The sequence below is a fragment of the Hippopotamus amphibius genome, chromosome 9 (assembly GCF_030028045.1).
Source record: "Hippopotamus amphibius kiboko isolate mHipAmp2 chromosome 9, mHipAmp2.hap2, whole genome shotgun sequence".
NCBI lineage: Eukaryota > Metazoa > Chordata > Mammalia > Artiodactyla > Hippopotamidae > Hippopotamus > Hippopotamus amphibius.
The window spans coordinates 106,807,313-106,824,779 of record NC_080194.1 but is presented as its reverse complement, the minus strand read 5'-3'; the positions used below and the strand labels follow the sequence as shown (position 1 = coordinate 106,824,779).

Genomic DNA, 17,467 nt, shown 5'->3' with positions numbered 1-17,467 from the left:
TTCTGGAGCGCATTGGTCATTGGTTATTTGAAAGACCAATCAACCGCCCAGAAGACAAAGTCTTCTCCCTGTAATATATACAGATTTTAACTGATAGTGGAAGGAAAACAGCCTCGGGGCTTTAATCAGTTCTCTGATGAAAGCAACCCAGTTCCTCACAGCTGACCCCAACTGTTCTGGAAACATGCATCCTTACTGTTCATTAAAGATACTCATATTGAACACTTACAGAGCAGCAGGCCTTGTGCTAAGCAACAGGGATAGAGATAAAGAGGTCCCAATCCTTACCTTCGATCCAGACTTTTTTTTTTTTTGGCCGCTTGTGGGGATTTTAGTTTCCGGACCAGCGATTGAACCCAAGCCCTCGGCAGCGAAAGTGCAGAATCCTAATCACTGGCCCCCCAGGGAATTCCCCAATTTAGACATTAAAGTCACATTTTATCCCAAAATTATGATGCAATCGCAGTAGATGCAATAAAATAGAATTTTATACTGTGTTTGGCAACATGGTGGGTTGGCTCCACCACTTCCAACCCAAACGACATTGGACGAATGAGTCATTCTCAGGCCTGATTCTTTATCTGTAAAACGAGGATAATGTGAGTATCCAGCTCCGGTCTAGTGCATAGTAGAGGGCAGTAAGTATAGTCACTATTCGTTATTTTATTACGTGTTATTATTATGATAATTAGGCTACGGGAGGAAAGATTAGTTCAACAGGTAGAAAATCAGCCCAAAAGAATGCTCAAAGCACTTGTGAATATGCAGGACCTATTTTTCTGGAATGGAACTGAGTCACAATTTACAGAGGGGTAGTTCCTCCTCTGCAAAATGCCAGTAATTCCCATTTTGTAGCATTGTGAGAATTTCCTGATAATAAACGTCAAGTTCCAGGGTGCAGGAGCCGCGGTATTCCGCTTGGGAACATGCTCAGCAACCGGGAAAACTGGACAAGGGCAGGTCCCAGACGTCGGCTCCAGCCTTCTGCCGCCCAGGACCGCTGGCCGTCAGTCCCTATTCGTGTCCGCCGTCGGGTCCTGCCTTTGGGCGTAATGTCCGCAGGCCCCGGGTCCTCCCTGCATCGGACGGGATGCTCCTACCCCGCGAGGCCTGCCCGGCGCGCGGCCCCACCTCCGCGCAGCGGTTCCCGACAGGCCGCGCGGAGAAGGCCTCCTGGACAAATCACACAAAGACCAAACCCAAACGAACGGTCGTTCCTGGAGCGATCAGCCTTCTCAGAAGGCGATGCTGTTGGGTCTCGTCTGCCTGTCACTCTGCAGGCCGCGACACCAGGTCTCCCATAGCAACTGCGGCCAATAGCAACGAGCGCCCCCGACAGGCCAGCGTCCTCAGCGCAGGCGCAGAAAGGTGCCGACAAATGGCTTCCGCTCGCGCCCTGCGTCCCTCAGAAACGAGGGGCGGGGCCTGCGTGATGGCGTCATGGGGCGGGGCCTCGGGCGGCGGGAAGAGGCGGCGAGAGAATGGAGGCGCGGGAGAGCGGCGCTGGCTCCGGGGATTGTGGGGCCCAGGACCCTGCCCCGGCCCCCAGCAAGGCCCCCGGCAGCGCCGGCCACTACGAGCTGCCGTGGTGAGGACCCAGGCCGTCAGCGATGGGTTCTCTGGACGTGTGGGTGGGCGAGTGGGCAGGCCGTGTAACGCAGGGGCCGGAGTTCATTCGGGGGTCACCTGAGCGGAGCAGCAGGCCCCGGGGTGGTGTCCGGTGGGTTATTATTTGAAGGAGGCAAGGGTGTGGGTCGCTGAGCCCACTTGGGGTGGAGAGTGGCCAGTCTGAACTCTGGAAGCGGGGTCTTGGTCAGAACAACGCTGATTGTGATCGTAGCCGCCCGCTGCGACCACCCACTCTGCCCCAGGCGCTGAGCCGGCCGTGACTCTGGTGGTCGCTCGGCGGGACGCACATGCGGAATCGGGGTGGTGTGCAAAGGGTACCCGCCTGTTTTCCGTGGCTTGCTCGCTTTGAATAGCAGCATCCTGGGTAGCTGGGCGGAAAGGTGACTTGGGAAGTCACCTGCCACTGGCGCAGGTGTGGGGCAGGCTCTGCGCTCGGGTTCCACTCCCTGTGTGCACCTCTCGGAACTCTCCACTGGGCGTGGAGGTGGTTTCCTCTCCACTGTGTATTCCCATCCCTCCAGTCCACCCGTCTTCTTGGTGAGAGCAGATACCTAAAGGAAGGGCGGTATAGCTTATCGGAAGATGTGCACCGCGCTGTCCATCCCCCAGCCACTAGCCACATGAGTGATGCTAGTCCGAATTGAGATGGGCTGTAATCGTACAATATACATCGGATTTCAAGGACATAGTTTAAAAAAAAAAAAAACTCAGTAATTTTTATATGGAGTAACACGTTGAAAATGATAACATTTTGAATATATTACGTTCTCTAAATGATATCAGTAAAATTAACTTCACCCATCTGCTTTTTACCTTTTTAAATGTGGCTACAAGAAAGTTTAAGATTGCATATGTGGTTTGCATGGTAATTTTCACACACAACCATATTTTAGATGCTTAAAGATACTTCAGTGTACAAAACAAACTCTGTTGTCACAGAGCTTACATTTGATAGAGAAAGACAACGTAAAAAATAAACAAGTAGACATATAGTATACATTTGGTGGTGACAAGTTCTGGTGTTGTGGTGGTCAGGGAAGGCCTCCAGTGAGATGAGATTTGAGTAAAGACCTGAATTCAGGGAGGAATCCATGTGGCCCGTGGGGGGAGAGAGAGCTTTCTGGCAGGAGGAGCAGCTGTCAAGTCCCTGAAGGAGGAGTATGTTTGCCTTATTCAAAATCTAGCTGAGATTTCAGCTCTTAACACTCCCAGGAGGCGACTGCTCCCTCCTCTGGGCCTCCACAGCCAGTGGTTTATATAAGCAGTGTAGCATCGCGGTGGGATTTGCCAAGCTCTATCTCCCCTCTAGTAGGAGAGCCCTTGAGAGCAAGAACCGTGTCTTGCTCATCTCCGCACCTACCACCTTCCTCCCCGCACCTACCACCTTCCTCCCCTCCAGAGCTCTAACTCCTTACACAGCGCTTGGCACCTGGAGGCGGCTGGGCTCAGAACGAAGACTAAATGAGTAGGAACAAGCGTGCTGTGTCTGCTGACCTTGAAGGAGGGCTGTCGCTTTATTTTTTGCTTTGCGTGCAGCTCCTTCTGGAGCAAAACCAGTACCTGGAGGGAGTACACGCTAAGAGTAAATCAGGGAATACAGTAAAGGGCAGTGAATGTCCTGATGGTCAAAGTATTGCACATCTACTTCCACTTCTATTCTCAGAGCTGGAGAAGGTCATTTTCTCTCATAGCATAGCTTGCATATTAATTAAAAGAGAGAAGTATTGGTCTGAAAAGGCCACTTGGTTGTCCAGTCCACACAGCCAAATGGGATCACAGCCTAGGCCTGCGGTTTCTGTCTAGCCAGCCCTGCTGGGCACCTGGCACAAGTCTGCAGACACCGGCAGGTAAGGGAGGAGAAGGGGGCTCAGTTGCATCCATGTCTGTCAGAGCAAATGATGTCAGTGCTGCGTGCGCCGGACCGCTGTTGTGACGGGCAGACTGTGTGGCCCCACAGTGTCACGTTGCGCCAGATGGCCTACTCTGGCCCTTCTCCAGCACCAACAGGTGTTTCTCTGCCGTGGCGGGTTTGAAGCCTTCGGTGCACAATCTCACACACTTGACTTTTCAGATGGCGCTCGGGCACCTTTTTAAATTTAAAACCTGCAACCACTTTGTATATTTTTATTGAATGTATATCATCTTCTGACAAAGCTCCCAGAACTGCCCTTTAGTTATGCTTTCTTTTGGGTAGCGTGAAGATAGCCATGTCGACGTCTTTATGCATTTTCTTAAAAACAGGGTTGAAAAATACAGACCAGTAAAGTTGAATGAAATTGTCGGGAATGAAGACACCGTGAGCAGGCTGGAGGTGAGTGAGTTTTTAAAAGATGACCTTACATCCCAGTACTGTGGCTTTGATAAACTTGAGGCATTTCAAGGAAGACAGCCAAGGTAGTGAGGTGGGGGCAAGCCACAAATCCAGAAGAATTAAGGGAATGGGAGACATTCCATTTGGCGAGGAGTCTAGAAGCCGGTGTGGGTAACTTCAGATGTTTGAAGGACTGGCTCATTGGAGAGGGCTTATCAGACTTGTTTTGTATTCTTCAAGAGCAGAGGTGGCAAACTTTTTCTGTAAAGGCCGATGAATAGTTATCTTAGGCTTTGCAAACCATATAAAGTCTTTGCCAAATATTCTCTGTTTTGTTTTGGGGTTTTTTTAGCTGCACTATGCGGCATGTGGGATCTTAGTTCCCCGACCAGGGATGGAACCTGTGCCCCGCACAGTGGAAGCGTGGAGTCCTAACCACTGGACCGCCAGGGAATTCCCAAAAGTGTTTTAAGAGATGTGTATTTTAGAAAATTAGTTGTGTTACAGTCTGGGAAATGGATTGGAATGGGACAAGATTAGAGTTAAGGAGACCAGTCAGTGGCCCATTGGAAGCAATGCAGGCAAGAGGTAATGGGCTAAGAAAGTGGCAGTGGGCTGAAGAGCAGGAAGTGGCCTCCAGATAAAGGAGAAAGAGGGGCCCAGCCTTTGTCGTTGAGGGGCTGCGTGGGGTGAGGGAGAAGGCCAGTCAAGGATGACAGTGACCTCCAGGTTCCTGGCGTGGGCGGGAGGGTTGATGGCGTTGACAGTGCATGGAAGGGGGAGCATGGGGGGACCTCAGGTTTGCGGGGGGAGTGATGAATTCAGTTTTGAATGTGTCAAGGTGAGCGTTCCACGGGGCATCCACGTGGAGCTGTTTGTAGCCACATTCGCTACACGTGTGTGGCTGGGGAGACCTGGCTCCTCAAGTTTGCAGATGAACGAGTTTCAACGAGCATTTCTTCCTTCAGGTCTTTGCAAGAGAAGGGAATGTGCCCAATATCATCATTGCTGTGAGTACGGGGTCCTGGCCCTGTCCGACATCTCAGTCTGGTGTTCGCCCCGTCTTAAGTGCTTTCTCGTGTACAGAGCTTCCTCCTCAGAGAGGCGCATGATCACCAGAGCCCATACCATTCCTCCCTCCCACTGGTCAGGCCTGTGGGTTGGTCGCTGTGTTGGTTTGGTGTGTGCTATGGGTAGGGATCAGGTTGGGAGGGTTCTAGACAGGCGTGAGCAATAACAGTGGTGAGCAGTCAGTCGGGAGTTCTCATTACGTTCTATTGGCTTGAAGCACTTACTGGAGATCTCATTCCTAGGGCCCCCCAGGAACTGGCAAAACTACCAGCATCCTGTGTTTGGCACGAGCCCTGCTGGGCCCGGCCCTCAAGGATGCCGTTTTGGAGCTCAATGCATCAAATGACAGGTACGCCTGGGAGTAAAGTCTGAAAGGTGGTGAGTGTTTTATATTTTGAGCTGTCACAGAAACACTCTTTTTTCAGGTCTCTGTAGCACTTGAAGCTTGTTCTGCTGGCTTTGTGTTTTCCTTTCATCTTTCCAGTGAAAGAGAACTGGGATTGCTGGCTTGTTAACGTGGCATCATGAGCACATGACTTACTGGTTTAGTTTGTTTTTGTTTTTCTTAAATGGGGGTTCGAAAAATTATTTTTAATTGTGCCAAAACACACATCACAGAAAGTTTACCATCTTAACCATCTTTAAGTGTACAGTTCAGTGGTGTTAGCTACATTCACAGTATTTTGCAACAGATCTCCAGAACTGTTTTCTTCTTCCCAAACTGAAACTCTACACCCATTAAACAACTCCCCCTCCCCCAGCCCCTGGCACCCACCATGCGACTTCCTGTCTCTATAAGTAGGCTATTCTAGGAACCGTGTGCAGGTGAAATCATACACTATTTGTGCTTTTGCGACTGGCTTATTGCACGCATGTTGCGGGTTCCTCCATGTTGTAGCACGCGTCAGAACGTCCTTCCTTTTTCAGGCTGAGCGGCATATGCCGCGATGTTTTGTTTATCCATTCATCTGACAGTGGACACTGGGTTGCTTTCATCTTTTGACTACTCTGAATTGGGAATAACGCTGCTATGAGCAGGGGTGTACAGCTATCTCTTTGGGACCCCACTTTCAATTCTTTTGGATATGTACGCGAATGGAATCACTGGATTATTTGGTAATTCTGTGTCTCATTTTTTGAGGGACTGCCATACTGTTTTCTGTAGTGGCTGCACCATTTTACATTCCCATCGACAGCACCCAAGGGTTCCCTTTTCTCCACATCCTCACCAACACCTGTTGTTTTCTGTCGTTAGTAACCATTCTCATGGAGGTGGGCTGCTGGTTTCCTTTATTTTTTTTAACATTAAATTTACCATCTTAACCTTTTTTTAAATTTATTTACTTTTAATTTATTTATCTTTGGCTGCAACACGCAGCTTGTGGATCTTAATTCCCTGTCCAGGGACTGAACCCAGGCCATGGCAGTGAACGTGCCAGGTCCTAACCACTGGACCGCCAGGGAACGCCCCCGGTTTACTTTTTAGATATGGGATAGTAGAGGATTATGGAATGAGGACCTGTTGAATAAAATGTCTGCAAAGTCTGCCTTTGGTTGTCCCCTGAGGACATGGTTCTCTACTCTGCACCATTGTTCTGGTTTTGATGATGTGTGTAGACCTGAAATGGGCTCTGTCTTGTGAATGCGGCTAACTTCTCATCGGCTGTCACGAACACGCCTGCAGTTGAGCCATTTTGTAAATGCCAACTCCAGATAGCAGATTGGAACAGAAAACTTTGAAAACTTTGGTGGCTCTTAATTTCGTTGAAGAGAAAATGGCCCATAATTGCAAATATTTTCAATTTTAGATTTATTAGAGTGATCAGTACAATGGCTTTTTTTGTTGTTCTTTTATCATCTGCCTCCTTCCAGTGGCCTTGTCATACACACCTGCCTTCAGCTTTTGATCACTTACAAACTGTAAACATGGGTGTCTGAACATCATCAAAGTTGAACAAATACTGTCACATGTTCTTTTAGCAAAACGGGATGGTCCAAGTTCTGGTCACAAGACATTGGGGAGCGAAGTCCTTCCTGTTGAGTGACTAACGAGGTGAAAGTATGTTTAGTTTTTGTCCTTAGAAATATGTTCACTCCTTGATTCTTAAGTTTGAGAGAATTCACGGAGAATTTTGGCATCTGAGGACTCATCTGAAATTTTGTTCATGTGATCAATTTCACCCTTATCATCAGAGTCTAGAATCCTGCTGTCTCTCTGCTTCACTTTCTTACTTGTCTAGAAATGATGGAACATCTTCCGCTGTCATTTCTTTTCTCTGTGACATTATGGGCAGAAAATGAAAAGTTTTGAATTTCCAGCTGTGGTCAGTGAAAGCTTTCAGATGATGTATCTGAACTACTTTTGTATTTTCCAGAAAGATAATATAGTACCTCGTGAAACACAATAAAAAACTGAAGGATGAGGCAGTAGCAACAGTTTCTCCCCCCAGTATTGTATTGATCTTCTAAGCAATTCCATCATTCTTTCATTTTCTTATTATTTTAGTGTTTTTTAGCGTAGTTGGGAATAATTGATGAGTAATGATGAAATAATTACTAGGAAGATGACATAGCAAACGTTTCAAGATACAGGAAGCATAAACTTACTGAGACCCCCAAAATGTATCTTAGAGTATAGAAGGGTCCAGTGGACCCCTATGATAATTGCAAGATAAATCGAGTTTCATTCTGTTTTTACAAAGTAAGTAAATTTTTCCCTTTGTTCTTCTGAAGACTTCCAAGAAGGAATAAAAGTAACAAAATGTCCATCCTTATAAATAGTTAGAATTGCCCAAAAAGAAACTTAAAAACCAAAATTGGGTCCATGATGGTGTCATGAGGGTTAAAAGTTCCCATGAAGGTGACCGAGTTGGTCTGCGAAGGCAACAGTAACGTTGTGGCTCATTGTTTCAGGGGCATTGACGTTGTGAGGAACAAAATCAAAATGTTTGCCCAACAGAAAGTCACCCTTCCCAAAGGGCGACACAAGATCATCATCCTGGATGAAGCAGACAGGTAGTGTTTTGCCAAGAATTTTTTACTTTGATCTCTGAGTCTCTTAGCTGGCTGTATTAAATCAGGGGAAAAGCTCTCACCTTTGCACTTCTGTGCTAGATTTGCTTATCACATCTTCAAAATTGATTTAATAGAGGCCTAAGCCTTAAACCTGATCTTAAGTAACATAAACTTTTGTCTAGGACTTCCTGGGTGGAGCAGTGGTTAGGGATCCACCTGCCAATGCAGGGGACACGGGTTTGAGCCCTGCTCTGGGAAGATGCCACATGCCGCGGAGCAACTAAGCCCGTACACCACAACTATTGAGCTTGTGCCAGAGCCTGTGAGCCACAACTATTGAAGCCCACGTGCCTAAAGCCTGTGCTCCACAACAAGAGAAGCCACTACAGTGAGGGGCCCGCACACCACAATGAAGAGTAGCCCCCACTCTCATCAAGTAGAGAAAGCCCATGTGCAGCAACGAAGACCCAACGCAGCCACTAAATTAAATAAATTAATTAATTACAAAAACAAAAAACATTTGTCTAAGACAGTTAATGTGTTTGTTCCAGCATCATTTACATGCATAATTTAAATGTTTTTTTTAATTGTGAAATACACTAACAAAATTTACCATTTCAACCATTTTCTTTTTTTCTTTTTTATAAATTTATTTATTTTTTGGCTACGTTGGGTCTTCATTGCTGTGCACGGGCTTTCTCTAGTTGCGGCGAGCAGGGGCTACTCTTCATTGCGGTGCGTGGGCTTCTCATTGCGGTGGCTTCTCTTGTTGTGGAGCACAGTCTCCAGGTGTGTGGGTTCAGTAGTTGTGGAACATGGGCCTAGTTGCTCCGCGGCATGTAGGATCTTCCCGGACCAGGGCTTGCACCCGTGTCCCCTGCATTGGCAGGCAGATTCTTAACCGCTGCGCCGCCAGGGAAGTCCCCATTTCAACCATTTTAAAGTGTACCGTTCAGTGGCATATAGTGCATTCACAGTGTTGTGCAGTCATTGCCAGTGTAAATGAAAAAAATGTTGTGACATTTAGAAAAAAACAGTTAATTCATGTTCTTTGAAGAAATTTTTAAAAATATGAAGTAATATCTTGTTTTATTGTATCTCCTGTTTTTCTACGCTGCATTTTTACATAGTCAAGCTGATAATAATTATAATTTTTGTATCCTGGTTTTGCCTTTTAACATGAAAAGCAGGGTTCCATGCTACTACAGTCTTGTTGTGAGCATAGTTTTTAATTGCTATATTCTATTCTGTAGAGGGGATGCATCTTCACCATTTTATTGTAACATTATTTGCAGCAGTAACAGCTGCTAACATTGATCCAGCACGCATATGTCTGCGTTTGCATCATGCCAGGTGCTCTGCGACACACTTTACGTGTTACTGTCCGGTTTAATTGTCATAACCACCCTCCGAGGTGGGCAGCAGCGTTACCTCCTTATAGGTGGTGACACTGAGGCTCAGATAATTTGCCTAAAGGTCGCATGGCAGTGGACGAAGGCGCTTCGAGGTGGGCCCAGGCAGCGTGCCTCCAGGGCCCCTGCTCCGTGTCTGTGTGCAGCCTGCTTGCCTGAGTCCCACATGGCATCCCGGAGAGAGACTGGGCATGCTCAGTAGGAGTGCAGGCTTCCCAGGGTCCGTAGGAGGGATTTGTGTCCAGTGGGCCTTGGGTCCCAGCTGCAAACCGCCCCTGTGTTTTTCTTCTCAGCATGACTGATGGAGCCCAGCAGGCCTTGAGGAGAACCATGGAAATCTACTCCAAAACGACCCGCTTTGCTCTTGCTTGTAACGCTTCGGATAAAATCATAGGTGAGGGTCAGCTCTGCCTGGCTTGGGTTCCACGTGGCGTTCACATTGGCTCTTTAGCAGCAGAAGCAAAGGGGCTTTTTGATCGCCTGCCGTGGGCTGAGCACTGTATAATCTACTTTCTCATTTAATCTTATATAATTCTGTGCAGAAGTATTATTAGCTCCACCTTAGAGATGAAAAAAATGGAACTCAGAGAGGTTGAATAGTTTGCCCAAAGTCACAGAGCAAGTAGAAGAGCTGAGATTGGAACCCCAGATCTGTGTCACTCTTGCATCACAGGCACACGTGATGTTTCGGTGTCCTGGGCGCGGTGTCCTGGGCGCAGTGTCATGGTCACGATCCCTCTGTAGACGTGCTCTCACAGTTTCCGTGTGTCCGGAGCACTTGCCACACACTGTGTTTGTACGCTGGGCTTTGTCATTGCCTCCCCTGTGAAACCTCTTCCTGGGCTGGCGTTGGTCCTTCTCCCTTCCTCCCTGCCATCTCTCTGCAACTTCCTGCTGGTTTCACATCCTTCCCTTTCTGATACAGACTGTGGGCACAGTGCAGCTTTTTTTTTTCCCTCTCTCTGACCACTTCTCACGCTCTCTTGTCCCTCTGTCCTTGCCCCATGTCTGCCCTCGTAACCCCCAGCCTGTGTGAGCTTGGCCGTCCGGCTCCCCCTTCTCCACCCAGACAAGTGTGGTACCAGCCACGACACCCCCACAAAGTCATCATCTGCAGCCTCAGTGGGCTTGGGTCCCTTTACCTTCCCCAGGTAGTCATCGGGTGTTCACGCATCTATTCCACAAACATTTACTCTGTTCTTAACAGGTGTCAGGCACCGGGCTAGTGCAGAGCAGACAGTTTGATGAGAAACATTGTCTACCTCCCGGTGGAGGAGACTGTGCTGAAAGGTCTTGATTTATGGCCATGTGTGTCGCTTGTCTCCTTAACCAGTGGTAGGACAGGTCTGTGACGGCAGGAGCTGTGTTATACTTAAAGAACTGCCCCCACCCCCCAGCACATTTTGCATAGGGCTATGGGTGGATGAGTCTGTTTAGTGGTTTGAAACTGCAGTTGTTGGAGAAAGCGCTGGCCTTCCCTTTTCATGAAATTAATTTTTCTGGTATATATAGCATTCTGATTATTTTATAATTTCTAAAGGGATATAAGAAACACGTAAGTGAATTCTCCAAAGCGATATATGGCTTAGCTTTGGAGGAAATGGTTCATGATCAGATCGCTGCAGAGTTGATTTTTGAAACTGTCAGTATCTGAACCTCATTTTAGCTCCTGAAGTTATACCAGTCAAGGGAGAGCTGTGCTTCCTTGGAGGAAGGCCATGGCTGCTTTATTCTGATGTGTATCTGAATTCGCAGCATTTCTGACTGGTCTTTCTCTTATCTGTGCTGATAAGCGAAATATGTAAATAAGGTTCTGTCATGAATCTTCCTGATTTCAGATAAATTGAAGTGGACTCTTAGGAAAGCTGTTCTTTGAAATGTCTCATCCATCGGACAGATACTGAGCACAGTATTCCATGTGCACAGCACCTCCTCTGCCCAAGGTGCAGCGGAGGCCATAGGCCTGCACGAGGCTCTGCCCCTGCCCACCTGGAGCTCACACGGGGGGAGGGCGGCATCCCGAAACCAGCAAGCCCCGGACCATCTCAGGTCCTCCTTTTTCTGCTCACCACCACGGTCAGCCCCTCACCAGAATCAAATCCAAGGTTGTCCCACTTCCCCACTGTCTTGAACCCCAACCCCTCCTTCCCTCCCTCAAGCTCTGGCCTCAGTTTCTCCTCTTCATTGGTGCAGCGGCCCTGCAACTTCTGTGCACCTGAGTCACCAGCTGGCTGCCAGGGTCTTCTAAGCAGGTCTGACCCTGCCACTCCCCCGCTTAACCCTTCAGTGGTCCCCGGTGCCCACACAGCCACACCCCCGTTCTAGCGCACAGAATCCCGTTACCTGCAGCCTCATCTCCCTATACCCTGTGCGATGCAGCTGCACAGCGTCTCACGCTTCCCCAAAGCCCCTGTGCCCTTTCATCACTCTTGCCTTTGAATGTGCTGTTCCTTCTGCCTTTCCAGCCTGGAAACTTTGTCCCTAAAGGCCCAGCTTAGAACTCACTTCCACTGAGCTGATGGCTCTCTGGCTGGGTTCCTGGAGCCGTTCCTACAAACCTCTTCTGTGGCCCTGTCCCGGGTGTGGGAACTTCCCTGTTGGTGCCTCCTCTGTCCCCATAAAGCTAAGCTCAGGGCCTGGTCACGATATTCGTCCACCGCATCCCCAGCACAGGGTGGTAACTGGTTTCTTTAATGCAAATAAACTAACAGGAGCATGTTCCTTGAAGGTGTGTGTGAGAGCAGACAGGGGCGGTCACTTCAGTCTGGGGTGGTCTGGGCTGGCTCCAGGAGGAGGGGGGTGGGAGAGGAGCTTTCAACAGTGGCTGTGATTTCAGTGGGAAGAAGCTCTTCCCTCGGTGGGAAGAGCTGCTGGGAAAGCGCAGGTCGATTGTTCCAGGGGAGGCACGCGGAGTGAGGAGAGGAGGGGCGGGTGAGGTTTGCAGAAGATTTTACAGACGAGGGTCAGAGGTGGTCTGTACTGTGACCTTGGAAGGATTTGCCTGGGCAGAGGTGGCAGATCAAAACATCTTGAGGAAGGCCAGTGGGGCAGCAGAACGGGATGGATCAGGGAGAGACCTACCGGGGCTTGGAAATCACAGAGACGCTGTTGTCGTAATCTGAACCCAAGGTCAGGGGCAGCGTCCAGCATTCTGCAGTCATCCGTCTGGTGGTTCTCATGTGCATCAGAATCTCCTGCGGAAGCTTGAGGGAGCCATGCAGGTGCCCCGTGCTCACCCTAGACTGGCTGGGTCGTGACCTGCCCAGAAGGGCCCAGACGTACCACGTTCACGGTGGTTCTGGAGTCCACCTGGGCCGACGCCGACTCTCCTGTGGGCTGTGGCACGGGATGTCCATCCTGGAGTGTCTTTTCCCCTTCTGGAAGCCCTGGCCAGCCAAGGTCAGCCCAGGCAGTCCTGGCTGGGGCCTCTATTGGTTGATATTTTGAAATCAAGCTCTGATTGCCAAGTCGCTCTTGAGCACCTGCTGGGCGGGGGTTGTGGCGCCAGCACAGCCGGGCCGCGTGCGGCGGCTTGCTAGTAACTAAAGGACTGACGGGGTCATCCCATGCTCTGCCGAGGAGCCTGAGTCTCTTCCCATCTCACCCAGAGCCCATTCAGTCCCGGTGCGCGGTCCTCCGCTACACCAAGCTGACCGATGCCCAGATTCTTGCCAGGCTGCTGAACGTCATCGAGAAGGAGAAGGTGCCGTACACAGACGATGGCCTGGAAGCCATCATCTTCACCGCCCAGGGCGATATGAGGCAGGTGCGTGTGGCTGCTGCCCGGGCACCAACCTCCCTGGCTGGCCGTGGGGAATGTTGACCCAACACACTGGTGGGGCTGATGGGGAGCAGGCTGCAGGGAGGGGGGAAGCTTGTACCCCAAGAGGAGGGATGGGGCGGGCAGAGACTGGAAATCACCCTGGCCTTGTTTCTGTTCCTTGGCAGGCGTTGAACAACTTGCAGTCTACTTTCTCAGGATTTGGCTTCATCAACAGTGAGAATGTGTTCAAGGTGAAAGCTGGCGTGGGCATCACAGTCGACAGGGCAGCAGTTAACTTCCGGGTTCCATGGTGGGGTGGGGCATGGGGGGATGGTTAGGAGGGGCACAGACATCACCACTACTGGGCTCGCCCCCAGGGGAGGGGGAGGGGAGCACGTCCTGCTCCCATTTGTCCAAGTCTGCTTCCCCCGCACCACCCCAGAGAGTGGAGGGGCGTGGCTGTGGCACAGTGTGGGTGGGGGACATGCCCTTGGGCTTTCACGTGCGTCCTGTCTGGTCCTCACACATCCCTGCACGCCGATGTTCTCATCATTTTGCGGCCGAGATCACGCTGAGGCTGGGGGCCGTGTCCAGGACAAGCCTGTTCCTATTCCAGGTGGGAGATTGGCCCCAAAGACCTCCCAGCTCTTAGGTGGATTCAAAGAATCCACTGGGCAAGTGATCCTCTCAGTGATGTAAGACAGGTGACTCGTGGCTTTGAAGCTGCCCCTCGAGTGTACACTCCTTATTGGCTCTAGTGAGTTCATCTTGTGTGTGAGAAATCTGTAATGATGTGTCAGAGGCTTTTCCTCACTGCACTGGGTCGACACCGAACTTTCTACTTGGTGACGACCTTGGTGGCGAGAGAGGCATTCCCAGGCCTGGTTCTGTTTGCTGGAGGAATGAACGCAAGCAGCAGGTGAAGGTGACGGTTACCTAGGCTGCCACGCGTGGGTCTGCCGGGCTCCTCCTCGGACGGTCCCCCGCAGCCCCTGAGCAGCCCCTCGCTCTGCCCGCTCAGGTCTGTGACGAGCCCCACCCCTTGCTGGTGAAGGAGATGATCCAGCACTGCGTGAGCGCCAACATCGACGAGGCCTACAAGGTGGGTTCCTCCCCCTCTCCTGACTCGGGGTGGGGGCCTCGTGCTCCTTGAGCAGGGCAGAGGGGGCGCTCCCTGTGCTGGGGACTTGGCTCCACCTCACTTTTAGCTGATGCTAGGAGCTGGGTACCCTATAGAGGTGAGAAAGCTGGCTCCGAGGCTAAGCTCGTTGCTCTAAATCACACTGCTTAAAAGTTATCAACCTGGAGTTCAGACTCATGCCTTTCTACTCTAATTATATTCCCTGCAAGAGGAATGTGTCCTCCTAGGACATGAGGAAAGACCAGCCCAACTCCTTAGTTTGTAGAGAAGTCATCTTTCTCTCTGTGGAGAGAAGCCGTCCCCCTCTGTCTTCCTGGAGAGGCTGGGGATGGGCATCCTGGGACCCAGAGCCTGGTCCTGTGGGCAGATTCCAGGGGGCCTCACTGGGGTTCGGGTGACCCTCAAGTCCACATGGAGGGCAGTGGTGTGATCTGAAGCCACTGGTCTGATCGCACCCGGTTTCCCTGTTCCTTTTGCCCCCAAACTAAGTTCGAAGCTGACTGGGTTTAGGGCAGAGCGTGACCTCTCAATGAAACTGGCGTGCAAGGCAGGGAGATAGAGCAGAGACCCAGGCACACGGCCTGAAGGAAGCCGTCAGATTTATGGTCACAGAGCTTCCCCACCCCCCGAATTCGCCCCAGGGAGCCAAGACAAAGGCAAAAGCAACTGACTCCAGATGCTGCAGTTGGGGTGGGGTGGTGTAGGGGTTGGAACTGGGGCTTGGGGTTGAGAAGGCGGGAGGCTGAGACCACTGTGGTCATCTCTCTCCTGGTCAGGACTTACTCAGGTCTCATCGTGCCAGGGGGTGTGCGTTACAAGTGGCAGCACAGAGAGCACAGGAGGCGCGCCGGGGTGCTTACTGGGGTGATTAACGTGGTGTTTTAAGAGCCTCGATAAAGACTTTACAGGGTATGGTGGTAGGCCGTCTTGCAGTGTGGTTTAAAACATCTGCAGTGTTATCTCTGCCAGCTGGAAAGATTGATGACCCCACATGACCTAAAGGGCGTGGCCCACCAGCAGGGCCCCTGTGTACAGCTGATTCTCAGAAGCACTTGTGCTGTCTCGGCCTGTCCGCTCCCCGCTGTGTGACGGGCTTGACACTGGTGTGGGTTTAACCTCACTTCCCCCAGTATCCTTGTCGTTCGCAGTTACACAGCCTCCATGTGTTTCCTTTCGTCTAGATCCTTGCTCACCTGTGGCATCTTGGCTATTCCCCAGAAGACATCATTGGCAACATTTTTCGAGTGTGTAAAACCTTCCAAATGGCAGAATACTTGAAACTGGAGTTTATTAAGGTCAGTGAGAGTAGGGCAGTGCTTCTCTCCTCAAGGATGTGGGTTTTGTTTTACTCACAGGCCAGGTGCCTGGAAGATGCTCAGTTAATGGCCAGTCGACCTGGGGGCTGGGGGTTTGTTTAAGCCAGTCCTGCCTGACAGTGACCTGGTGCTCCTTGAGGTGACTCTCTTCATGAAGAGGTATTTATTTATTTGTTGTTTAAGTGAGATTAATTTGAGGTGTAATTTAGAGTAAAATTCAGCCTCTTGGGTGCATTCTGTTGACAAACGCATTCAGTCTTGTAAACACCAGTACAATCAAGACAGGAATAGCTCTGTAATCCCCCCAAAATGTATGGGCCCCTTTGGAGTCAACTCGTCCCCCTAGCACCTGGAAACCACTGATCTGTTTTTCCCTCGGGGGACAAAATTTTCCAGGTCATACAAACGGAATCAAGCAGAATGTACCCAAGTCCAGCTTCTCTCGCTTCACTTAATGCACTTTGGATTTGTTCACGTTGCTGTTGCCTGTGTCGTTGGGTCCCTCCTTTTCACTGCTGAGTCGTGTCCCCTTGTGTGGACATCCCACTGTTGTTCACCAGCTGAAGGACATTTGAGTTTCCAGATTTTGGTGGCAATGAATAGAGCCACTGTAAGCATTCGTGTACGTGAGGTAGTGCGAACATGAACCCCAGTTTTCATTTCTCTTGGGTAGCTTCCAGGGAGTGAGGTTGCTTGGTTGAATGGTAGCATAGGGTTAACTTTATAGGAAACTTCCAAACTTCTCCAAAGTGGCTGTAGAATTTTGCCTTTGTATCAGCAGTTTGTGAGCATTCCAGACGATCCACCTCCCTGTCAGCACTTAGAATGCTCAGTTGGTCTTTTTTAAGCCATTCTGATAGGCGTGTAGGAGTTTCTCACTATGGCTTTAATTTACATTTCCCAATAACTAATGACATCAAGTACTTTTTCATGTGCTTGCCGTCCGCAGTCTTCTTTGATGAAGTGTCTAAGTCTGCCCATTCTTAAATTGGGTTGTTCATGTTCTTATTACTGTGTTTTGAGAGTTCTTTATATATTCTGGTGGCAAGTCCTCTGTCAGATATGTATGTGTTATAGATATTTTCTCCCAGTCTGGCTTTTTTTTTCCTTTTTCATTTTCTTAGCAGCTCCCATCAAAGAAGTGTCAGCATCCTTTTAGGAAATACATTGGACTTCTCAGAGTTCATTTTCCAGCTGGGGTTTGAGTTCACTGCATGGATTTTAAGCCAACTGTTCGTTCACGTTCAGATTTTAAAAATTAAACTTCTCCCTCACTTATTAACAAGTTTTAAATTTGATTTTTTTTTTTCTTTCAGGAAATTGGATACACGCATATGAAAATAGCGGAAGGGGTGAACTCCCTTCTGCAGATGGCAGGGCTCCTGGCCAGGCTGTGTCAGAAGACAATGGCCCCAGTGGCCAGTTAGAGCAGAGAACTCACTCGAGAGCCCCCGTTGCTGAGAGGCAGGAGTCTCGGCCTACTGATTTGGAAACAGTGCTGCCTTGGGCCGGCCCTGAAGCGCGTCTTGCTGGCCTGCACCTTGCTCCCAGCACACCGCCGGTGCTCCTCAGGCATTTACACTCAGCCTCAGACGCGTGATGGGGTGACAGCGTGGAAAGGCCCAGGGCATGGCACCTGATCTGTGCGTGTGTTGGCATTTTACTAATAAAACTGTACAGTTTTGTCGGCAGAAAGGTGAAAGTGCAAGCCCGCAAGGAAAGCCGGCTTCCTGTCTCTGTGCATACCCCTAGCATCCTGCAGGTAGAAAGGTGACTTCAGTAATAGGCTGGACAGGCTAATCTCAATTT

At 49.9% G+C, this 17,467-nt stretch overlaps 1 protein-coding gene across 1 annotated transcript; it reads left to right on the top strand.

Annotated features, from left to right (window-relative positions):
- Positions 1-1,452: 1,452 nt before the first annotated feature.
- Positions 1,453-17,379, top strand: RFC2 (replication factor C subunit 2). The gene is made up of 11 exons (XM_057695996.1): positions 1,453-1,588; positions 3,871-3,940; positions 4,909-4,950; positions 5,254-5,360; positions 7,925-8,026; positions 9,732-9,832; positions 13,047-13,204; positions 13,387-13,452; positions 14,223-14,303; positions 15,524-15,637; positions 16,975-17,379. The coding sequence occupies exons 1-11, from the start codon at positions 1,482-1,484 to the stop codon at positions 17,083-17,085; spliced, it is 1,059 nt and encodes a 352-aa protein (XP_057551979.1). The 5' UTR covers positions 1,453-1,481; the 3' UTR covers positions 17,086-17,379.
- The last annotated feature ends 88 nt before the right edge of the window (positions 17,380-17,467 follow it).